Consider the following 21,575-nt stretch of genomic DNA (forward strand, 5'->3'; position numbering starts at 1 on the left):
CATGTGAACGCGAAAAATATTTCATGATGCTGCCGTTTTTTTAGTTGGGCGAAGAAGACGAAAAGACAAACTAAAATTTATGTGTCACTCTGAGGCAATCAAGTTTTTTTTTTTTTGCTGAATCTGATCAACTATTTTAAACTGTGTTGATAAAATTCATTGCGAGAAAGTGCTGCCAAGTGGCCGATGAGAAAAAAAACTAATTTAATTTCGAAACAATTCAGCTGAAACGGGAAAAGTTCTTACGTCGATCACCGAGGCAGGACACATAACTCACATTGCATACAACACGTTGCATTCCATTGCACCATGCAGCTGCTTCTAGAACTACACTGTGCAATACAATATTTAGTAAAAAAAAAACATAAATCAATCGATTTTGATCATTTTTGGTATTTTTTTTTTTTTTATTTGGCTTCAACATTTTTGGGACCTTCTCTACGGCAATTGGTTCACCCATACAAGGTTCCATACAATATTGGTAGCTGTTCATACGAAAATGGTACGTAAATATTCGAAAATATGTAACTTTCGAAGCAATTTTCTGATCAACTTGGTGTCTTGGGCAAAGTTATAGCTATTGATGAAGACAATTCAGAAAAAATAGGTACACGTTTTTTACGATTTTTTTATTATTTTTTTTACAAGAAAACAATATTCCAAAATCTGTTTTTTTGTTTGTTTGAAACAGGGGTGCTCAAAGTTTTTGGAGGCCGAGCCAAATTTGAAGCTCATATAAGCTTGTGGGCCAAATTTACAAAATAAGTCATTCAAAAACTGAAATTACTTTATTTTAATTTTAAAAACTAAAAAAACTACATCTATCAGATGAAGTTGTTTGAAATTTCTGTTATTTTTACATAACATTAACAACATTTTCGTTAGTATCATTTTCGTTAATAATAATTCCTATAAAAACGTTACTTAATCCACCTTTAGGTGATCCTCACATTTATGAAGAATTTTTGTCCAAAATAGCAACATCTGCTCTTTCAGTGTTCTATGAATTTGACTTAGTTATTTTTACCACTTTTCATGGGTAACATAACGGATCCGGACAACATCTTCATACAAAGATCTGAGACCCGGAAATCATTTTCATGGAAATATCTGAGACCCAGCCTCCAAAAAGTGTATAAATAACACTTAAGTGCTAATAACTTTTGATATGGTTGTCAGATCTTCAATGTCTTAGGCTCTTTAATACATTTCTGACAATGCATAACATTATAGGTTTTCTGGCAAAACCACCCTTTTTAGAATCTTCCGGACTTACGCCAGTATCGTTTTTTTAGCATAACTTTTAAAGTACTTAACTAAAGTTGCTTATTTTAAATAGAGACCTATGGAACCCCAAGACGGATCGAATACGGTCAAAATCCGTTCATCCAGTCTAGAGATAATCGAGTGACAAATTTTTGTCCACCCACCTACACACATCCACACAGACATTTGCTCAGAACATGATTCTGAGTCGATATGTATACGGGTAATTCTCCGCCAACTCACACAGCAGTTGCCCCGACCCCTCTTCGATTTGCGTGAAACTTTGTCCTATGGGATAACTTTTGTCCCTGATCATGAATCCGAGGTCCGTTTTTTGATATCTCGTGACGGAGGGGCGGTACGACCCCTTCCATTTTTGCACATGCGAAAAAAGAGGTGTTTTTCAATAATTTGCAGCCTGAAACGGTGATGAGATAGAAATTTGGTGTCAAAGGGACTTTTATGTAAAATTAGACGCCCGATTTGATGGCGTACTCAGAATTCCGAAAAAACTTATTTTTCATCGAAAAAAACACTAAAAAAGTTTTAAAAATTCTCCCATTTTCCGTTATGCGACTGTAAAAAAATTTGGAACATGTTATTTTATGGGAAATTTAATGTACTTTTTGAATCTACATTGACCCAGAAGGGTCATTTTTTCATTTAGAACAAAAATTTTCATTTTAAAATTTCGTGTTTTTTCTAACTTTGCATGGTTATTTTTTAGAGTGTAACAAAGTTCTAAAAAGTTGTAGAACAGACAATTACAAAAAAATTGATATATAGACATAAGGGGTTTGCTTATAAACATCACGAGTTATCGCGATTTTACGAAAAAAAGTTTTGAAAAAGTTGGTCGTCATCGATCATGGCCGTTCATGGTCACCCGCGACAGACACGGACGACGAAACGAAGAAAAACGCAAAAAGGTGCACTTTATCAACATGTCACTAAAGTACTGTTTGATTGCAAATTTGATTTTACATTGAAAAATGAAGTTGAAAAATTTTTGCGACCAATATTTCGATTTTTTGAAAAAAATCTGTATTGATTCAAAAATTCATAATTCGGTCAAAGATTTTGCACAACCTGGAAATTTCTGAAAAGCTGGCATTTGATGTCCTCTAAAACACATAAAAAAAAGAAAATAGTGATAAAAATAAACAAAAAGTTAAATAAAAAATCACCAAAAAAAAATTTTACCTTGTATCATTTTTTTTTCAGTGTAGTCTATATCCATACCTACAACTTTACCGAAGACACCAAATCGATCAAAAAAATCCTTCAAAAGATACAGATTTTTGAATTTTCATGCACTATTTTTGTATGGACAGCTGCCAAATTTGTATAGAAAATTAATCTTTGGGCATACCGAAGGCACCATGATGCAAAATGTCATCTTTGGTAAAAAAGGTACTCATAAAAGTTTGAACCAAATAAAAAAATACAAAAATTTCATTTGCAAAAATGTGCTCATCATTCTTTGCAATTCCGGTAAACAACCTTTGAATTTGATTTTTTCATAGAAGCGTTTGTTTTCCTACTTAAATGTTTTTTGCCGTCAAGATGAGTGTCAAACAGTATCAACAAATATTACACTCACATGGATGCAGAAAGTAGAAAAGTTAGTAGTTTTATAAATTATACATCGTATTTGTAAATAACTTAACACTAAACAATATCAAAAATCATCGCAAATACCGTTAGTTTTTTTTTGTCGAGCTGTGTTTCTTTCTCATTGCATTCCTCTTGCCAAATACTAAATGTGCTGCATGCATTTGTACAGTTATATGATGCTTTGCAAGATTTCTTTCCAGCACCAGATGCAACAATTCATTAGGAAAAATTACTATATGCTTCCTATTTTCGTCAAAACTGTTCACTGAAGTATGATTTTCAGGATGCATTTTTGCTTATCTTCTTCCACAGTTTTGCCAAACTGGAATAGTTTTCAATCCAAACAAGGTTCAAACGGTACTTTCTTTTGCTAATAGGATTCAACTTTCCCAACCTACTTTAAACGAATAAGTGAAAGTTACCTTTAAAGTTAACACCTGGCACGTTCCCCTGAACGCCATACACGCTCACTTCAGGCAACTTTTCCTGATGGGTTATCAAATATTTTGAAAGGCAAGCGAACTTTCACGCCGGCAGCAGTTTAGATGCCTAATATTAAAAACTAGCAAGCATAACCTTGAAATCACTCCAACCTGACAACCCAACTATTTCGTACAAATCACATACAATGTATGGTGTGGAAATTTTGGTGAATTCCCCAGTTAATTGTTTTCCCCCTTTGTCGAAATGGGCTATGAGACAGCTGTTCACAAAATTTAAATGAAAAACATGATTTTTACCCTCGTACACGTAAAAACGCTAAACAACAGTTGTTGTTGTTTTCCCCTAACACCAAAAACGAAGGAGACTCCCCCAAATTCCCCACACCACATGTTCGATTTACATAACCTTCAAGACCGAGGGGAGCTCGCGCATAAGATTCGAATCAAAAGGGTGCTGCCAAAGGGAAACGGATTTTGGGTGGGAAAATTGAAACCTACGAGTAAAATAGGGTGGAAAAAAGTCTTTCCAAACACTTCGGCTGTTGTTTCTTGTGGGAAAGGACGAACATTACTGTGGAAGGGCGAAATTGCGCCAAAAAGTGGTTGATCGGAGGAAGGAAAAGTCGATTTGGTTTTTATTACTATATGCGGCAAACAATAAGTTTGGTGTCGCTGGTAGTTTTGGAAAACTTTTAACTTTACCTTGTGAATGGCTATTTCTTGAGTTATGCAAGTTTTATATAAAATTTTCTATGCAGAGCAATTCCATGTCAAATAGGGAATCGGTTGTACCCGACTCTCTCCAATTTCAAGGAAACTTTGTAGACATGTTATCCTACGCTTATATAAGCCATTTTTGTGTATATGAAGCCAGTTACACTCGATAATGACATTTGAGAAGGGCGTAAGTGTATTAAATATTTTTGTATTTCGCAATTTAAATATAGCTGTACCTTGAAGCCGTTGCATCGTATCAAAAAGTTGTCAAAGACCAACTTGTAGGAAATTTGGCGGGAAAAAAATACACAGAAAGAAAAAAACACGCCACTTTCATGAGATTTTTTGATTTTTTAGCCCACGATTTTTTTTCGTTCAAAATTTTTGTGAAAATAGCCTAAGATGTTACAAAAAGACTCACGTGAGCAATGTAATTAGTTTATATCTGTAAGCCCATACATCCAATTGAAATGTGGTCAAAGACAAACTTATGGGACGAGCTTTCCGATAAAAATATTTTCGAGAGTGAAAAATCAAGTCTTTCATATAGAAATTGCCAAAAACCATCAAAAAAACATTTTTTCAGCATTTTTAATTTTAAAATCGCTTAACTTCACAAGGATTGGACTTAGGACAATATTCAATTTGGAGACTTTTATGTAAAATTGTCTGGAGAATCGACTCTCGTGTTCGGTTTTTAAAAATTTTGATGTTTAGCGCACTTTAAAAAAAAAATTTCAGTAAATGATTTTTATATTTTTTTAGGTGAGTTGCTCCATCCTGCATTTTTCGTGAGTCTTTTTGTAACATCTTAGGCTATTTTCACAAAAAAAATGAACGAAAAAAATCGTGGGCTCACCTTCAAATCTGACTTTTAAACTTAAAAATCAAAAAATCTCATGAAAGGGGCGTGTTTTTTTCTTTCTGTGTATTTTTTTCGGAAAGCCCGTCAAATTTCCTACAAGTTTGTCTTTGACAACTTTTTTAAACGATGCAAAGGCTTCAAGGTACAGCTATATTTAAATTACGAAATACAAAAATATTTAAAATACTTACGCCCTTCTCAAATGTCATTTAATCAAATGTCACTTAATAAAAGCACTTTTTTGCCTTCCTCACCTTACTGAGGAAAGACTATAAAATCACTCGAAAAACGAAATTCTTAATTTGACCTCCTAGACCCACCTTCATGTATACTTATCGACTCAGAATCACATTCTGAGCTAATGTATGTGTGTGTGGTGGGATGTTGATCAAAAAAAATTGCACTGGATTATCTCGGCACTGGCTGAACCGATTTGAAAAAATGTTGTTGTTGGATATCGTCAGTACTCGGTGAAATTAAAATTAACACCGACGGCCGAAGATGACGGCCAAACCATGCGGCAGAATCAACAACGACGCACCACAACCGCAACGACAGAGACCAAACCACTGGTCCTCCTCGTTGCTCCCAAAAACTGTCCAACATTCCTTCTCTCCCGAAACCTCGAACCATTACACCTGATCAACAAGATACAAGTAACGAAAACGCCAGTAGTGGCCGCCGAAATAGAAAAAAATCAATTCAAATCTACCAGAATTGATCCCAACGATGGGCGTTTCGAAACATCCGCGGGAAACGTGTCCACGGCGCAGTTAAGTTGCGTCTAACAGCAAAAAGTGGCGAATAAGATGAAAAAAGTCGCAAAGATTCCAAAAAACGCTGCCGCAAACTCTTACATCGAAACACAACAACAACTGTGGCTGAAGATTGAGTGGCGCTAGCGATCGGCGAAACATCGCCATAAGGACGACCAGCAGCAACAATCTGAGCAGCAATCCATGAAGGATAAGCAGGTTGCTTCAAGGTCCAAGGCTCCGAAGGAGATGACTTCACCATAGAATCTAGCTTTCTCCGCAGTAGCGGACGCCTCATCAGTAGCCTCGGCATCGGCAGGCCTACCGGGTTAATAGTGGCGCAAAGGCGCAAAGGGTATGTACTCGCTAGTCAGCCACTCATCTGACCCTGGTCGAAACTGCCTCAATCTTGTCCCGCAAAGCCTAGATTGCGGATCACCGTTAGAATTCCTGAATTCTATCATATTTTGTTTTGTTTTCAATTGCTGCCACGTGCTCACGCTCAACTTTACAACAACAAAAACACCTGGGACGGGACGGCTGGATAGAGTCTTCTTATTGAGTGTTTACGTTTGTATTCTTCTTCTGTTTTTTGCAAGAAAATTCGTGTTCGAAAACAAATATCAAGCAATCTGTGATTCAGATAGCTTGACAATTCAAATTTTCTTGATGATGTTTTCAACTCAGTGCTCAAGCATGTGGATGACTTGTTGTTTAGTTTCTCCTCGCAGATTTTTTTTTTGAATTTGGCTGTTAAAATTTGCGGTTGGACGTGGGATGAGAATCCTGAGTTTATATTCCATCGTTTTACGGTGGATCCGTTCATAAGGAGCTGCCGGATACAAATTACTTGAAATGGTTGGCAAATCAAAGATGAGTAAAAAAATGTTCATTTCTTCAATTTTTAATGTGTTTTTTATATGAAAGATTTTTCATTTTCATTTGGATGTGAAAAATGCAATACGATTTCATTGCGTTTTCTTACATCAATCTAAAAAAATCCTAAAAAGCCTGCAAGCGAGCCTGCAAGTCATTAAATGGGAGGGGAGATTTTTTTTTTTATCTGCTCCTGTCGTTGTCCCGTTACGCAATGAAAGTAAACAAATCTTTCCCAGTTCCCCAAAGAGGAGCACGTCGAATTCAACGGCAATTTTTACTCAACTTTAAAGAAAGTTAAAATTCCTTGGGTCGCACGCCCTAAGGTGTCAGAATCGAAAGAAATGGCTGGCAAAAATTCAAATTTGAACCAATTCATTCACTTCAAAGAGCATAAAAGTTTGTTTTTCAATTTGTGGCAATGTGTTGAAATAAAAAGTGCGAAAAAATCAAATAGGCTAAACTGTGGCCATTATTTTTGTTTGCTTTTTAAATCCAGTTCTACAATGTTGTTTCTTCACGCCACATTTTAATTTCATGGGAAGCACAGGTTTAATATTGTTCAATCTAGATGACATTTCAATGTAACGCGCAAAAAAAATAACAAGAGTTTTAAATGGGCAAAAGAATAGTCGGTTCATGAAATGTATTGTTTTTTTTTTTAAATGAAAATGCTGATATGTCAACATTCGGTGTACGATAGAAATAAATGCCTTTCAATTGAAAATATTTCAATCAATCTATAGCGGTATACGCACTTCGGAAGGAACCGGTCAAGAAAAAAATCAAATGGGCAGTCAGTCAGAGAGGGTGAAGAAAAGCCCCAAGAAATCGCTCCCTCTCCATTGTCCTGCTGTTCGTAAAGCTGTTTCTTGACCCCTTTTCTTCCGATTTGCATACTAGCCTTATTAATGCAATTAAAAATTATTTGTGAAATTGATTTAAATTCGTTTTATTTTTTTTTTTTTCAACTCAAATTACAATACTTCTCATTTTCTCCTCATAAGAAAGGACTGGTTTAGGTTGACAGAAGCGGCCATGTTGAAAGTGGTTTAGTTTGACAATAGGTTTTTTTTCTCTTTGTTTATCCCATCCCAGAAAAACACATTACACAAAACACATTACACACACTAAGGAAAGACGGGCGAGCTGTCACGACAGCAGCGCCATCAGCGCCGGGTGAGTGGATGCCGAAGCTAAATTGCATTTGAAATAACCGTTTTTGGCTCGGTTATTGAAGGACGATGGTTCCGCACTCGAGTGTCCCGTCTGTTTGTCTGTGGCATTACCCTCTAAATGTGAGGAAGGCAACAACCACCTAAGGGTGGATTAAGTCATGTTTTTTTCTTTAAAATCAGCTCTGCTTTTAATCTCTAACTAACATTGCTATTTGTCGTAATAGAAAGAACAGAAAAATTTATGATATTTAACAATCTTCGATGTGTAAATTTGAAACTCATCTTGGGTGAATCGAAACAGCTGTTTCAGTTGGAACAGATAGACCAACATAAATTTCAAATTTTCAAATTTTAAATTTTCAAGTACTTTCAAACTGTACTCGCTTTCTAGAATCGCCTCAACCGGTGGATTTTTCGACAGATCATTCGAGTTTTTGCCTTATACAAGTTATTCAACTCATTTATTTTACAACAAAAACAAAAACTATACATAAACTCAACTAACTTTAAATAAAACATCAATTTTCAATCACATTTTTTTGTATAGCTCGTTAAACACTTTTGAATTTTACAAACTGCTTCATGGTGCGAGTTTCAAAGAGTCCTCCGAGAATCATTTAACAAGTGAATCATACCAAAACTCGAATCTCAAATGAATCACTAAAACTAAAATTAAAATTTGCAAAGCTAGGTTTCAATTTCCATACAGTTTTCATAATTATTTTCCCTTTCTTATACAAAAATACAGTTTTAACAAAACAAATCAAGCCTGCAAATGTTTAAGCACTTAGTTAATTTCTTTTCAAATCCATCAATTAAAAATTTATCGGTCGATTTAAATGTTCGGAAACACATCACGACAGTTTAAAAATCACCACAACTCATGTAGGGGCCATCCATAAACCACATAATTCCAGACACTCCCTCCCTTGCTGACAATAGAAATATTATGAGCGATTCAGTAAATTCTCGCATACTTTTTCGAAAGTCCTATGTACATAAGAAACCCATGGCGCATTGGTTGTTTTGCAAAAGTATTCTAGGATTCAACTATGTTGATTTGAAAAAAAACATGTTTTGTTTCAAAAAAACAATGAAGTTTTTTTTTTGGTACATTATTCAATGAGTTACCTCTGTTGGTCTGTGCATTAAGTTTTGCTTAGGTTAAAAAGCGCATTTTTTTTCAAATTTATCATTCAAACATTTTATTAAAGTTATTACATTTTCATCATTGTCAATCACACTTTTCAAAACATCTTTGTGTAAATATTTTTCAAAAACACCTTATTTTCTTCGCTTTTGATTACACTGCTCTCGCATCACACTCTAACCTTTAAAAAACTGAATATTGAGATCTTTCGATTATCTTTCAAGTTCTTTAAGCACATGGTCATTATTGCAATACGCTCATATTCTCAAGCTTTTGGGAATCCTTTGCGTTTGAGATTTTTTTACTGTTAACAAATTTACAATGCAGATGATTACCCATTACTATTTATTTGTTCCTTTTTAAACTTTATTATTACAATAAAAAAAAATTAAATAAGCAACCGTCATGCGTAAGTAATAGTTGAATTTTTGATATCAAGAGATATGCTTTGCTTTACATTCATCACACGACACAACAGTATAATACCGATGATCTGCTAATAAAAACTTTTAAGCATTGTTTTTTGGATTGTTAGTGACATATCTATTTGAGAACGTGCACTTTGTTCAACATGATTGAATGCGTGCGTTTATACAGTTTCATGCAACTGTCACATGCGTGAAATTCAAATTTTGTGGTGAGTTTTTAATAATTCAAACCGACGAATAGATCACTGTTTTTTTCTGTTGACGTATTAAGATCCATTACCATAGAAATAGGTGAACTACTTTATTCAAGCAAAACAATGTAATTGGGCCAAAGCCGAAGGTTAAACAAAAAGTTTGTCCTGCTCTTTTCTAATGTAATGGCTTTGGTCCACTTACATTGTTTTGTCTGAGTTGATATATGCGATTCTTAAGGAATTTGGTCTATTTTATTTTCCAATATCGCCACATCAGAATTAATTTTATCGAAATTATCAGCAGGGGCATTTAGATTTAAATCTCCGAACCAATAGAGTATTCTGGCTCGAGCCGAGTCGATTTGGCGATCTAGAGACAAATCGACTCAGGACTTGAGCCAAAATTCTCATTGGGAAGATAGATTTTGATTGCACGGAAAAAATCAGTTTCCAAAAACGCAAAATCATAAAATTGGGAACTACAATTGTTGTAATTTGATTTAGAAATTTTAACAATTTGCTAGTGGATAATAATTGAATCATGCTTATTCACAATTTTGAGAACTTTTTTTCCTCCGTGTACATTAAATGCCATTTCTCAATCAATGTACTATTCAGGTAAATCTTAAAGCACAACTTAATCAACATAACACGAATATATAGTGACCATCCAATATAAACATTGATAGCCCTCAACGAGAGTTCAATTAAGCAGATCTTCGATATTTTTGTGACATACTGTGGTACTGTTGTATTTTCTGTCAACGCATATTAACTCACAGTTTCCTAATTTTGAAACTCGAAAATACATAATACACTGGGCTTTTTTGATCGGAACTTGCAAAAGTCTAACTTACATTCGAATAACAGAGCTTCGTGTATTTTTCAATTACTAATGCTTTTCCATAACACATTAATTCATGCTACTAACCATCTTTTAAACTTGATGCATCAGTTTGGTATTTGATAATGCTTGTAAAGAAAACCATAACTATATTCGCTTTGTAATGATTTAAATTCCAGCGAGAAACTGTGACAAATAAAGACGGCCAGTACCAACATTAAACATTATTCGTTCTAAAATTTCTGTAGAGCATTTCTTCCAAATGCTGTACAATTGGCTTTCCCTGACAGTACCTTCCGGAAGAAGATAGATAAATCAGATGCGCTCAACTTGAAGAGCAAACCTCACACAAAACCAATCCCATTGATGATCGAAAGCCAGAATCAGAAGCAGTGATAATTGGACCGAACCTTAAGATGCGTTCATTTTTTCGGAGAGAATAAATCGTTCCTCATTTCGTTTAGTTCATTTCAAGCATTCGGCAAATATCTGTATCTTGAGTTTGTCACATAATGTCATTTTTTTAGTTTTCTTTTCCAAAAATAAACATTCATCAATATTTGCAACCGCACTTTACTATCACACTTTCTCTTACTGTTTACTTTCCTTCTTTCTATATATGTTCAATGTTTTGAGCAGCTTTTATTGTTGGTTTTTACTCGTTTTACCTTCACTGAATGTTAACAACTTTGCGTTCTCTATCAGCCACTACCAATCATACGTACACATATATAAACAAACACACACACATACTTGTCTCGATGGATCATTTGCTCACAAACACCCCAACAACTTCCAGAACAACATCAAAATCTTGCTCGAATTTATGACACACTTTGCTAACAAATGCGCCCACAAGAAACGTCAAACTAGCAAGTGATTTGCTTCTCCTATCTCTCTATATTTGCATATCTATGATAGAACAGTAACCTGAATGTTGAATATCTGTTTTTCAATCCTCAATCACCCATTCCATTTCTAATTATAAGTATGATAAAAGTATAAACCAATTTTGTATTTCGTTTGAGCCAATTGAATATGTGAGATTCCATTTGTGTTGAAAAATGTTTAAATGGTTTGAAAAATAATTATTTAATATTTTTAGTTAAAAATTTCATTAGTTTAAAAACGTGATTTGACCCCCTTCCCTTGAAAAAATCACAATTATGATAAACTACAATATAAATGTCAACAATATAGTGAATTCATTCACAAAATCAGGATATAATTCATACGTGACTCACTGCAATATCCCACTTCTCGAAATCGAATCTTATCGAATGTGATCGTATTATTATTCATATATCCCATAAATACACAAAAGTCTCTTCATTGCCCAAAGTGAAAATCGGAAACTCTTCGCGTCTCAATATTCAATATAACGCCACGCTTCTCCAACAACAAACAAAAGGTCCCGAATGGCTCTGTGAAAAAAACAGCCGCGAAGCAATATTTCGGATTTCCTCAATCTAACACGCCTCGCTCGGATGGATTTCGTAAACAGAGGAAAAACTTTGCCCAACTTCCTAAATCCCCCCGGCACATACGACAAACACACATTCACCGAACCTTAGCATTTCAATACCTCTGAAGCAAGAACTTCTTGTTTGTCGCATAGCCTCACCATTTCTCTAAAGAGCTTTTTCCTAGAGTTCTATGCTGTGGTGGATCCCGCATGAAGAGAGCATATATTTGCGATAAGTGAAACAGTGATTTTTTGTTTTGTGTCTCACTTGTCTCACAGTTATGCTGAAAGACAGCAAAAACACAATCGTTAATCAGTCGAATGTTCAGCTTTGATTTGTTGTCGAAGAGCGTATAACTTTGATCGTAGAAGTTTGACAGAGAAACAACAATTGTCTTTACCAATAGTAACCACAAGGAAAAGAATCTTTGCTAAGCTGCTTTAACCAATTTCGAGATGCAAACATACCCTCGAGCTGGTATTAAGTCTTTTCTATCGTGGACTTGTATACTTTTATATTAATATTATGCAACTCATTTTTACGGGTCGACACATTTACGAAGTATATCTAGTAGATCTTACGCAAAATATGTAACGCTGTTCAAAATGTTGCAAAAAGTTACCAAATTTTCAACTTTAAAAATTAGATTATTTCAGAAAAACGAACAAAAAAATTAAAATGCATTTTAACCAAATTTTTACACGCATTTCAAGCTATAAAAAGTAACAAAAAACCTTTTTAAAAAACAATATTTGCCATTTATTACTAGGTAGGGGAAATATACCCTTTCTAATCAAACACCTATCTTCGTCATATGAAGATTTTGATACTCGATTAAAGCTCCAAAAACATTATTTAGGCTATAAACTTACCAGCAGGAGCACCGCCTCAAGTAAGCACGCAAATTTGTGCCATTTACTGGCCAAAAAGATCAAATTTAATGCACTTTTGATCATAATTTCTATTTTGCGAGACCATTTCTCATCATTTTGGTGGCACACACATCCACACGCAAGATGAGAGGATGACTGCTTAACGAAAGTCGCCATCAATAGCTTTTCACTTGCGTTAACGTTTTCAAAGCGCCTAAGATATGAAATTGTTTCCAACTACCGGCAATATGTTCTTTTGAACATTAGTTAGTCACTCACTTGAAAAATAATCCCAAAACATGCAAATAATTAGCTAGCACCATAAAAAAACAAACACGCCAAGACTTTTGACATTTGAATTTTAACGACCCATTCCAATCGAAGGTTCAAGAAAACCGAGCGAGAAGCGAAGGCAAATAAAGAACAAAGGGTGGCCACCAACACCACCAGCAGCACCTGTTGGAGTGAACCAGTGGTGCCAGGAAACTTTCTCTATAAACGCTACTTTTCATGAGTGTTTGCTGAAAATTTCATCACAATTGGCAGCACTAAGCAGACCCAGACCCGCTGGAAGAAAAAAGAACTAAGCTCAAAATAGAAAAATGGGCGTGACCCAATGCATTCTCGTCTGATTAGAATACATTTGGGATTTTTTTAAATGCTTGTAAAAGGAATAGAATAACTTTTAGTAAAAGTGAAAAGAAATGTTCACAAAAAGTTGCTCTACTCGTTGGTGTACTTGGTTTTAGTAAATTTCAAGGAACACTCCAGATCATCCAGCATCATTGAAACACGACCGCTTATTAGGCTTAAAGTGGGTATATTTCCCCTATGAGTTGGAATCAGTGAACATCCCAAGATGAATTGTCCAAGAAGAATTAGTTCAATGTTGAAAGAACAATTCCCCAGAATACCATTTCTCTGAAATCCAATTGCCAGAATGGCAAATTCCCAGAAATCCATTACCTAGAATGATACATTTTCCAGAAATGTTTATAGTTAATGTTTTACGATAAAAGATATTCAAACATTCAAATTTTTGAGGCTGCAAATTTTCCAATTCTGAAATCTACTAATCATCATCTATAATCTTCAAATCTTATAACAAGAAGGATTAATCTTTGTTAATATCGTTGTTCTTTAAGATATCTTCAAATTATTCGATCTTATTAATAAAAGTAGAATGAATCTTTTTGAATTCAATAATTCTCATAAAATTAGGATATTCTCATGAAATTTATCCTTTTTCTGGTAAAAAAATAAAATCTGGAAAATGGTTAATTCTGGAAAATGCTTTTGGGGAGTGGTCTATTCTGTGACCTGTTTTTGTGGGTGGCATTGCATTCTAAGTGACAGGAGATTATTGCCGCCCAACTACCACAGTGTAAAATCAACAAATTGAACTGAAATTCTGCGCGCCCGCAGTAATTTGTTCGACAAAGTTGTAGGTAACTAAATTTCAAAAAAAGAATCTCACTTTTGGGAATAGGTGGGTGGAAGTATTTTGTTTTTTAGTGAAAAAATATTAAAAAAAGAAGTATGAGCCAAAAAATTGCAACCAAAAATAAGCCAATTTAACGGAGAGTATTTTTCTTTTTAAATATTTAATTTGAGTCCACGCAAAGCCGAGATATTTGGATTTGAGTGAACGAAAAGTGACGAATTTTTTTTTTTTTTTTTTTGTATATTAGCGTTTTTGCATAAAACATTGATAAGAAGGCATGTATGTTGCATATTTTTAACAACAAAATATTTTTTATAACATTGCCTGAAAAACATGATACTCTATCTTTCTTTTTTTGGCTCATTTTGCAGAGTGATTTTTGAAATTATTTCAATTTGAATAGCTTTAGTATGGTTGTTACGTGCATTTCTGAAAAATACTCAAAAAGGCACTTTTTTATTTGTTCTATGTTGTTATTGTTCTATGAATTTATCCTAAATTATCATTCTAGAGATGAGCACCAAGGTTTCGACCACTTTAATTTTTTTAATCGCCCCAGGACACCCTTTCAACGTGGCGTTCGCCTTCTAAGATTGACCAAACAAATAGGGTACGAACTGTAAAAATGTCAAACCATCGGGGTCAGATTTAAAGGTGCATTATATTTTTTCTGATTATATTATTTTATCTTCTTTGATATTGTGTTTCATGTTTTATTAATTGTACCTTCAATATGATCGGAATCTCATTTATTCAATTGATTAAACGGCTACAAAACGAATATTAAAATCAACTGATAAATTAAGAGAAAAAATACGACCTTTCTAACACGTGATTGCTCGTTGTTTTATATCACCTCTTTTCTTACATCGTGAACACCATCACCATCACCACCTTCTCTTCTTGGCAAAAAAAAACCCGAAACCAAAAAAAATGTATAAAACTAAAAACAAATCTGTTGTAAAACCAAAACCTAAAACTAAAATCAAATTGAAACCAAAAACCGAACGACGCTGCCACCACCACCACCACCACCAACTGAATCAAATCTCAAAACGATATGAATATCTGTGTGCGTGTGCCATCGATGTCGTCACACACAAACACACACATGCAAACAAACGCAGATTCCACGACGAGGAACACGCAAACTTGCTAAACTCAATGTGGTTAACCGCGATCACGTTCCTCTGCGTCGGCTACGGTGACATCGTCCCGAATACCTACTGCGGCCGGGGGATCACGCTAACCTGTGGAATGGTGGTAAGTACAAAAGATTCTCTCCGCCACCACCACCACTACTACTACTACTACCAACTACTACTTACTCTATTGTGTTACAACACCCAACTACTACTACAACAGCTACAGCAAAAAAAGAAACAGCAACAATGTTCACTTTCACTACCACAATGGCAAAATGCAACACACTACACGTGCTTACCCTGAACAGAATTGTGTCATCAAGTTTATGGCATTCTCACTACTACATTCTTACCCTGGACGAAGAGAACAATAACACGTTGCAGCATTCGAAGCAAGATTTAGTAGTTTTACTACCACTATTCTATCACTCGTTCTACTACCACTAGATATGGTGTGAAATGGAAAGTTTCGTTATGAATTTGGTTTGTTAGAAATATTGTTTAACTTTATTGTCATTCTATCAGCAACTTTCTGTTTTTACTACCAAACGTGACCACTTTTAGCAAACAATTCACGATCAAAAAAATCTTCTCAAAATTCACAGTGCACAAAATTACACCTACAATCGATTACTGGGTCATCCATAAACCACGCTTGAAACATTGGGGAGAGAATCTAACAGGTGTTTTCTGGATGACCCCAATTTAGTGTTTTGCCCTCGTGGTTTGGTTTTCACTTTGGTTGTGGCTTTTCGTTTCTTCTGTCTTCGTATAATTTCAACAAATTTATTTGTACCTTTTACAGCCCTGCAAACAAAAAAAAACTCTTAGAACATGTTCTCCTCCTTGAACATTATTTTCCCTACGTTTAAGCCTATGTGTTGCCTTTGGTTTAGTGCTCGCTAACTCTTCCTAGGGTCTGTTCTGTAAATTGATTCTACAATCTCGGGTGAATGAGTTTTCCAATATGTAGGTAATTATGTAAGCACTTGGTAAACCGGTAAGCAAACTAGAGACGTTTGCAGTTAAGGCTCAAAGTGCGATGACCGAATAAAATGTCAACGCTAAACGCTACTTAGTCAAGCATAAATTATTCCGTAAAGGTTAAGGTTAGTGTGTGGCTCCAGTCGAAAACCTATGAGGGATGAGCAATCTTAAACTAAATCGTCAACTTAAAAACTTCTAAATCATCACCACTTTTCCTTCATCTCCTATTCAGTTGATATTCTTTCCAGATATTAACGCTCAAGCTATTTCAAATCTCCCTTAAAAGCCAAACGGCTAACATCCCTTCATAAAACGACTTTCGTATTAGTCCCATACAAATCTGAGTACGAAAAAAATCTTCTAAAAAAATCGCTTGATCCTCAATTCCCACAAAAAAAAAACAACTCTCTAGCCAAAAGCAAAAAAAAAAACCATCCATAATTTGGTTGTGACCAATTTGTCTACAGGTTTCACGACGAAGAACATGCCAATCTCTTGAACGCCATGTGGTTAATCGCCATAACCTTTTTGAGCGTTGGCTTCGGCGATATCGTGCCGAACACGTACTGTGGCCGAGGCATTGCAGTCAGTACGGGTATTATGGTGAGTCCTATCAAGCTAAATTCTACTCTTCCCCCCTTTTTCTGCCCCCCCTCTTTCTCTGCAACATCACTATCTCTTTGATAATAAAAAAAAAGTATCTTTAGAAAGAAGTTTGAACGCTAAACGATTTCCGGTAGAACTTCACAGTATCAGTAGATGACTTTAACCAGCAAAAGCTAAATCAAATCGAAAATTAAACCAAATGTAGACCCAACCTGTACTAAGACGCGATAAACTTAAATAGATGGCAACTCAATAAACTGCAGTAGAATCCTGTTTGAAAATCATGCAAACCGTAGAATGGAACTGTTTATTTGATTTGGAACAGTGTAGAGATTAAGTCATGTTCCATGTCATCTCGGTATTTTAAAAGCATGCATCTGCACAAAATGCATCATTCAACAGCACAGGAGTTTTTTTTTCAGGTGAAAAGGTAGTCTTTATTTGTAGAAAAACAAACATAGTATCCGAATTATAAAGGTTTCAAAAAGACCCATAAAACACTGAAAGATTGCAACTCTTACTCCTAAATCTGGAGCAACATTTGAAAGGGGCGGTACGACATTGCTTTTATTACACGCGTTTAAATTAGAGATCCTAAATAGGGAGACTGGTCGAAGTGAACTTGACGTATCCAAACAGACACGAGTTTGACGTATCCAAACGAGCATTTGCCTTTACGTCCAGCAAAACTTATCAATGTTGCCAAGTTCAAAACATACGTTGCCAAATCAATTTAGCAAACTTAGACCAGTCTACCTATTTAGGGTCTCTAGTTTAAATGGGACAAAAGGCCGTAAGAGCAACGTCGTACCGCCCCTTTCAAATGTTGCTCCAGAAATAATGTATCATTTTAACCGAAATCAAACATGACGTTCTCAACCAACTTATTTCCATGCCAAACTAATCGTTTGAGCTAAATAGACTCGGTGTTCTTTCTTTGTATTAAAAAACAAAGTTTCAAAAATCATTGTACTTCTTTTAAGACCGCAAAAAACCATTTTCGTGCTTCGACATTTTCTTTAACTTTGTGTGCTGATCATACCCTACATTTCGACGTCGTCGTGCTATCTTGTCGCACCCGCCATTTTGACGTTCCGAGAAAAACGCGTTTTAATGTGTAACCTTGAATATACAAAAACGAGAGCACGCAATGTAAACAATAACAAACACGTTTTGTTTGGCTGACCATTCTGTGCATTGTCCCAAAGTTTGGTTGAAGTTGGTTACTGGAGTCCCGAGTTATAATTACAAATGTTTACGGTAGTCTAGCTTGTACGTGCGACAAACGCATCCTTACTTTCCTGGCCTGAAATCCCTTTGGCCTTTTGTCGCACTTACATTAATTTTCATGGAGCACGATGGCGACGATTTGGTGTAATTTGTGCATCAAAAAGCTGATCACAGTAGGCTATGGAACTTCTGACAGTTAAGGAGATGGCGGCCTTCACTTGGAGCAATGACTATCAATAGAACGCTTTGACAGTTCTAATTTGAGGCCGCTTTGCGAACCACTATTCAGCACCCAGAATATAATCAACAAAAAAAATGCGTTGAAAAATACCTTGATTTTCACAATTCCACAAAAAGTCTTTTGTTGTTTTGAAAAAGCTGCTTTGACGTTTAGCGTTGATTTAACAAAAATCATGATTTTCAAATCAACAAAACGTTTTGTTGATTCAAATATGGCTTATCTTTCTACGTGTTGGAAACATTGAAGATTAGTTTTTTCGTTCCTGCGATACATCAACACAATTTTAAAGAAACAACAACATCCAATTTAATGATGTTCGTGACTCAGAAACAAATGGTCCAATTTTCGATGTAATCATTCGTAAAATTTTCTGATCACCGATTGCAAATTCTATTTTTGATAACAAATGTTTCTGCTTGAAATTAGTTGTTTTTGTAATGTTTCTTCCACAAATTATAATTTGGCGGCTAATTGTTTTCCTACACTACTCTACCGCTCAAAAAACGTCATTTTTGATTCCCTAAACATTCCAAAGAGTTTCGAAAATCTAAAAAGACGAGTTTTAAAAAGTTGACTCGATGTCTTCGCAAAAAGTTGTTCCTTGTAACACGAACCCGCCAAATTGACTCATTTTGTTACATCCTAATAAACATTTAGATTCTTCACTCCTTGGATCTCAGCAAAAACATGCAAGCTGAATACACTGACTTGTGAATCTGAAATATGCATTAAAACGTGTAATTAATATTTTTAAGGACTAATAATCAAAATTCTATCGTTTACCTGTAGATAAGTCGCAACGTTCAACTCCACCATGGCTGCCGTTAGTGAAATAGGGTTTTGAACTGCTGCAAGAAATAGAACGGCTACTTTCTGATTTTGTACCGAAAGTTGATGCCAGCTTAAACTGTCTACCTCGTGTAACATTTGCTCTGCCTGAAATTATATATTGGAGAAAGAAATTTACAATATTGAGGTCATATTTTCAAGCTCAAACAAACCTTAGTTTGTAAAGCCGTGCCCAGGAAACACATGAAAAATATCTGAGCTGAAGAAAAACAAAACATCAAGATTCCCATGTACCAATTGAGCTGTAATAAAAAATTATTTTAATTTTGAACTAAAATAATTAAAAGAAAATCATACCAGGAGGAATGAAGCAAGAAAAACACTCATGCAAAAGTAGAGCGAAATTATTGCAATCATAAAATAGGTACTAAACAAATCGTCCAACTTTCTCATGTAACGCTGATGATGTTGGTGCATCCTTAGTATCTGCTTTAAATTGCCAGTAATCTGTTCGTCATCGTCCGTTTGCTTCAACTGTTCACTAAATTCACTAAGACGACCCAGAATTGCATCAATTTGTCCAATAGCTGACATCAAAAACAGAATAAACGTCCCATCCGAAGTAATCGTAGTCAATGAAACGTAAATCATGCAATTGAATACAAAGAGACGAGTTGTTCCTTTTAATTCCGCTATATATATATAAAAGGAACAACTCGTCTCTTTGTATTCACAGTAATGCATTCTGCTAAAACGCTCAACCAAACCACAACATGCAATTGATTTGGAACAGTAAATTTACAATGTATCCTGGCCACTCTGTCGAATGAACGACTTCATAGCCCATCGGAAGCACTTTTTTCGATACAATCAAACCGTATGTGACGGGAATCACTATGATCAAACTTGTCAGCGTGACGTAACCGAAAATTGTCATTGTAATCAGTATGTTTGCAATCTTTGCACTAGATTTAAGACACTCCAGCTGGGATGCAGCTTTTCTACCACTCGTTTCGAAATACTTTAAGTTGATTTCGTTGATTTCAATCACTCGATTTCTGTTCAAGATGAATGTGTACACTTTGGATGCCATCTGGAAGAGCGTTCAAAAGCTTGAGCATTCAATTGCCGTAAGAAGCTTTCACTTACCTGAAGCGAGAACCCGTGAGTGGTGATGCACATCATCAGTTTGTCGATATTATCCCGGTACCAGATGGTGGACTCAAAGGCAAGGTAAACGTACAATAGCAGAGAAATGATTCCCCAGATGAACGCCGGCTGCGCCCGACTGACTCTTGCGTTGAACATGCAAACGCCAACGAGTGCATTGATTTGGTCCAACCGGGCCGTTGCTGCTCGATATGCTGCTCCAGCGTCGAAGAACTCGAACCGAAAGAGACGAAGTCGGGCCAAGCTATCCAGCAGGTTCATGTTTTCGAGCAGGAATCACCGCACAATGAGTTGTTGATGCGCTGGGATCGGGCCTTTTGTACGAAGACATCACGATAATTGATTATTTATGGAATTAATTTAATTCTCACTTCAATTGAAATCGATGCATGAGCGGAAAATTCTTGTTGGGGAAACAATTATAACCATGATCAAAGATAATGAATTCACAGAAGCTATAACAGATAGACGGAACAAGGGAAAATCATTCCTTTCCAATAGTTGACCTTCTTGCCTTTTTCTTGTGATAAAAAAAAAAGTTAGTTTCCGGATAAAATTGCATTCATGGAAATTATACTACAGTGAAGCAGAAACTTGCATCATTCATGAACTTATTTTTCATACGTATGCGACCTTAAGGATTTCTTTTGAAAGACACTGAAATTTATACTTTTAATATTATTCAAGGAAAAAATCGCAAGCAATAATTAAATTAATTTGGCTTCTCCCGTTTGATGACTTGGAAATAATTCTCAAAAAAAACTTTCCGTTTAGGCCAGAGCCGTACATAGGGTCCACGGCGCCCTTGGCGAAGCATCAATTTGGCGCCCCTCCAAATTTTTCATCATTTTGATATGTTTACTTAAATTTTCAGCGATTGCTTCAAAGAGTTTTAATAATATAATGTTAATTGATTGAATAAATAAAACAGCTAAAAAATCCAACCACCATTTAATTCTTTGAAGAATATTCAAATTAATGTTTACTTTTAAACCATTTCAATCGATTTATATCTTTCCAATATAGATAGGTTGTAGCGAAAAGGTGCTTTAGGATTAATGTTGACTGAAAATAGCAGAGTGTTGTTTTATCGTTTTAAACAGAATTTGATCTGACCTAGCTTAAATTTCATTGTATCAGCATTTTCCTGCATTCCTGAAAAAATAGTTTAACTGATTAGAAAATGGACTCCTTTTCAAACTTGTTTTTGGATGGATTCCTTTTGAAACTATTTTTTTTTTTCAATTAATTTTTGAAAACAATATTTTTGAAAATTCATAGCTTCAAACAAA

The 21,575-nt window shown here is 35.3% G+C and overlaps 1 protein-coding gene across 12 annotated transcripts in view; it reads left to right on the forward strand.

Moving 5' to 3' along the window:
* The window catches only part of LOC6041134 (small conductance calcium-activated potassium channel protein), a 459,395-nt gene that overhangs the window by 410,128 nt on the left and 27,692 nt on the right, over positions 1-21,575 (forward strand). For all 12 annotated transcript variants that reach the window (XM_038252479.1, XM_038252480.1, XM_038252481.1 and 9 more), the window contains one exon: positions 16,715-16,850. In XM_038252479.1, coding sequence (XP_038108407.1) covers positions 16,715-16,850 — 136 coding nt within the window. The remainder of the gene's footprint in view (positions 1-16,714; positions 16,851-21,575) is intronic.

This window comes from Culex quinquefasciatus, chromosome 2 (assembly GCF_015732765.1).
Source record: "Culex quinquefasciatus strain JHB chromosome 2, VPISU_Cqui_1.0_pri_paternal, whole genome shotgun sequence".
NCBI classification, from domain to species: domain Eukaryota; kingdom Metazoa; phylum Arthropoda; class Insecta; order Diptera; family Culicidae; genus Culex; species Culex quinquefasciatus.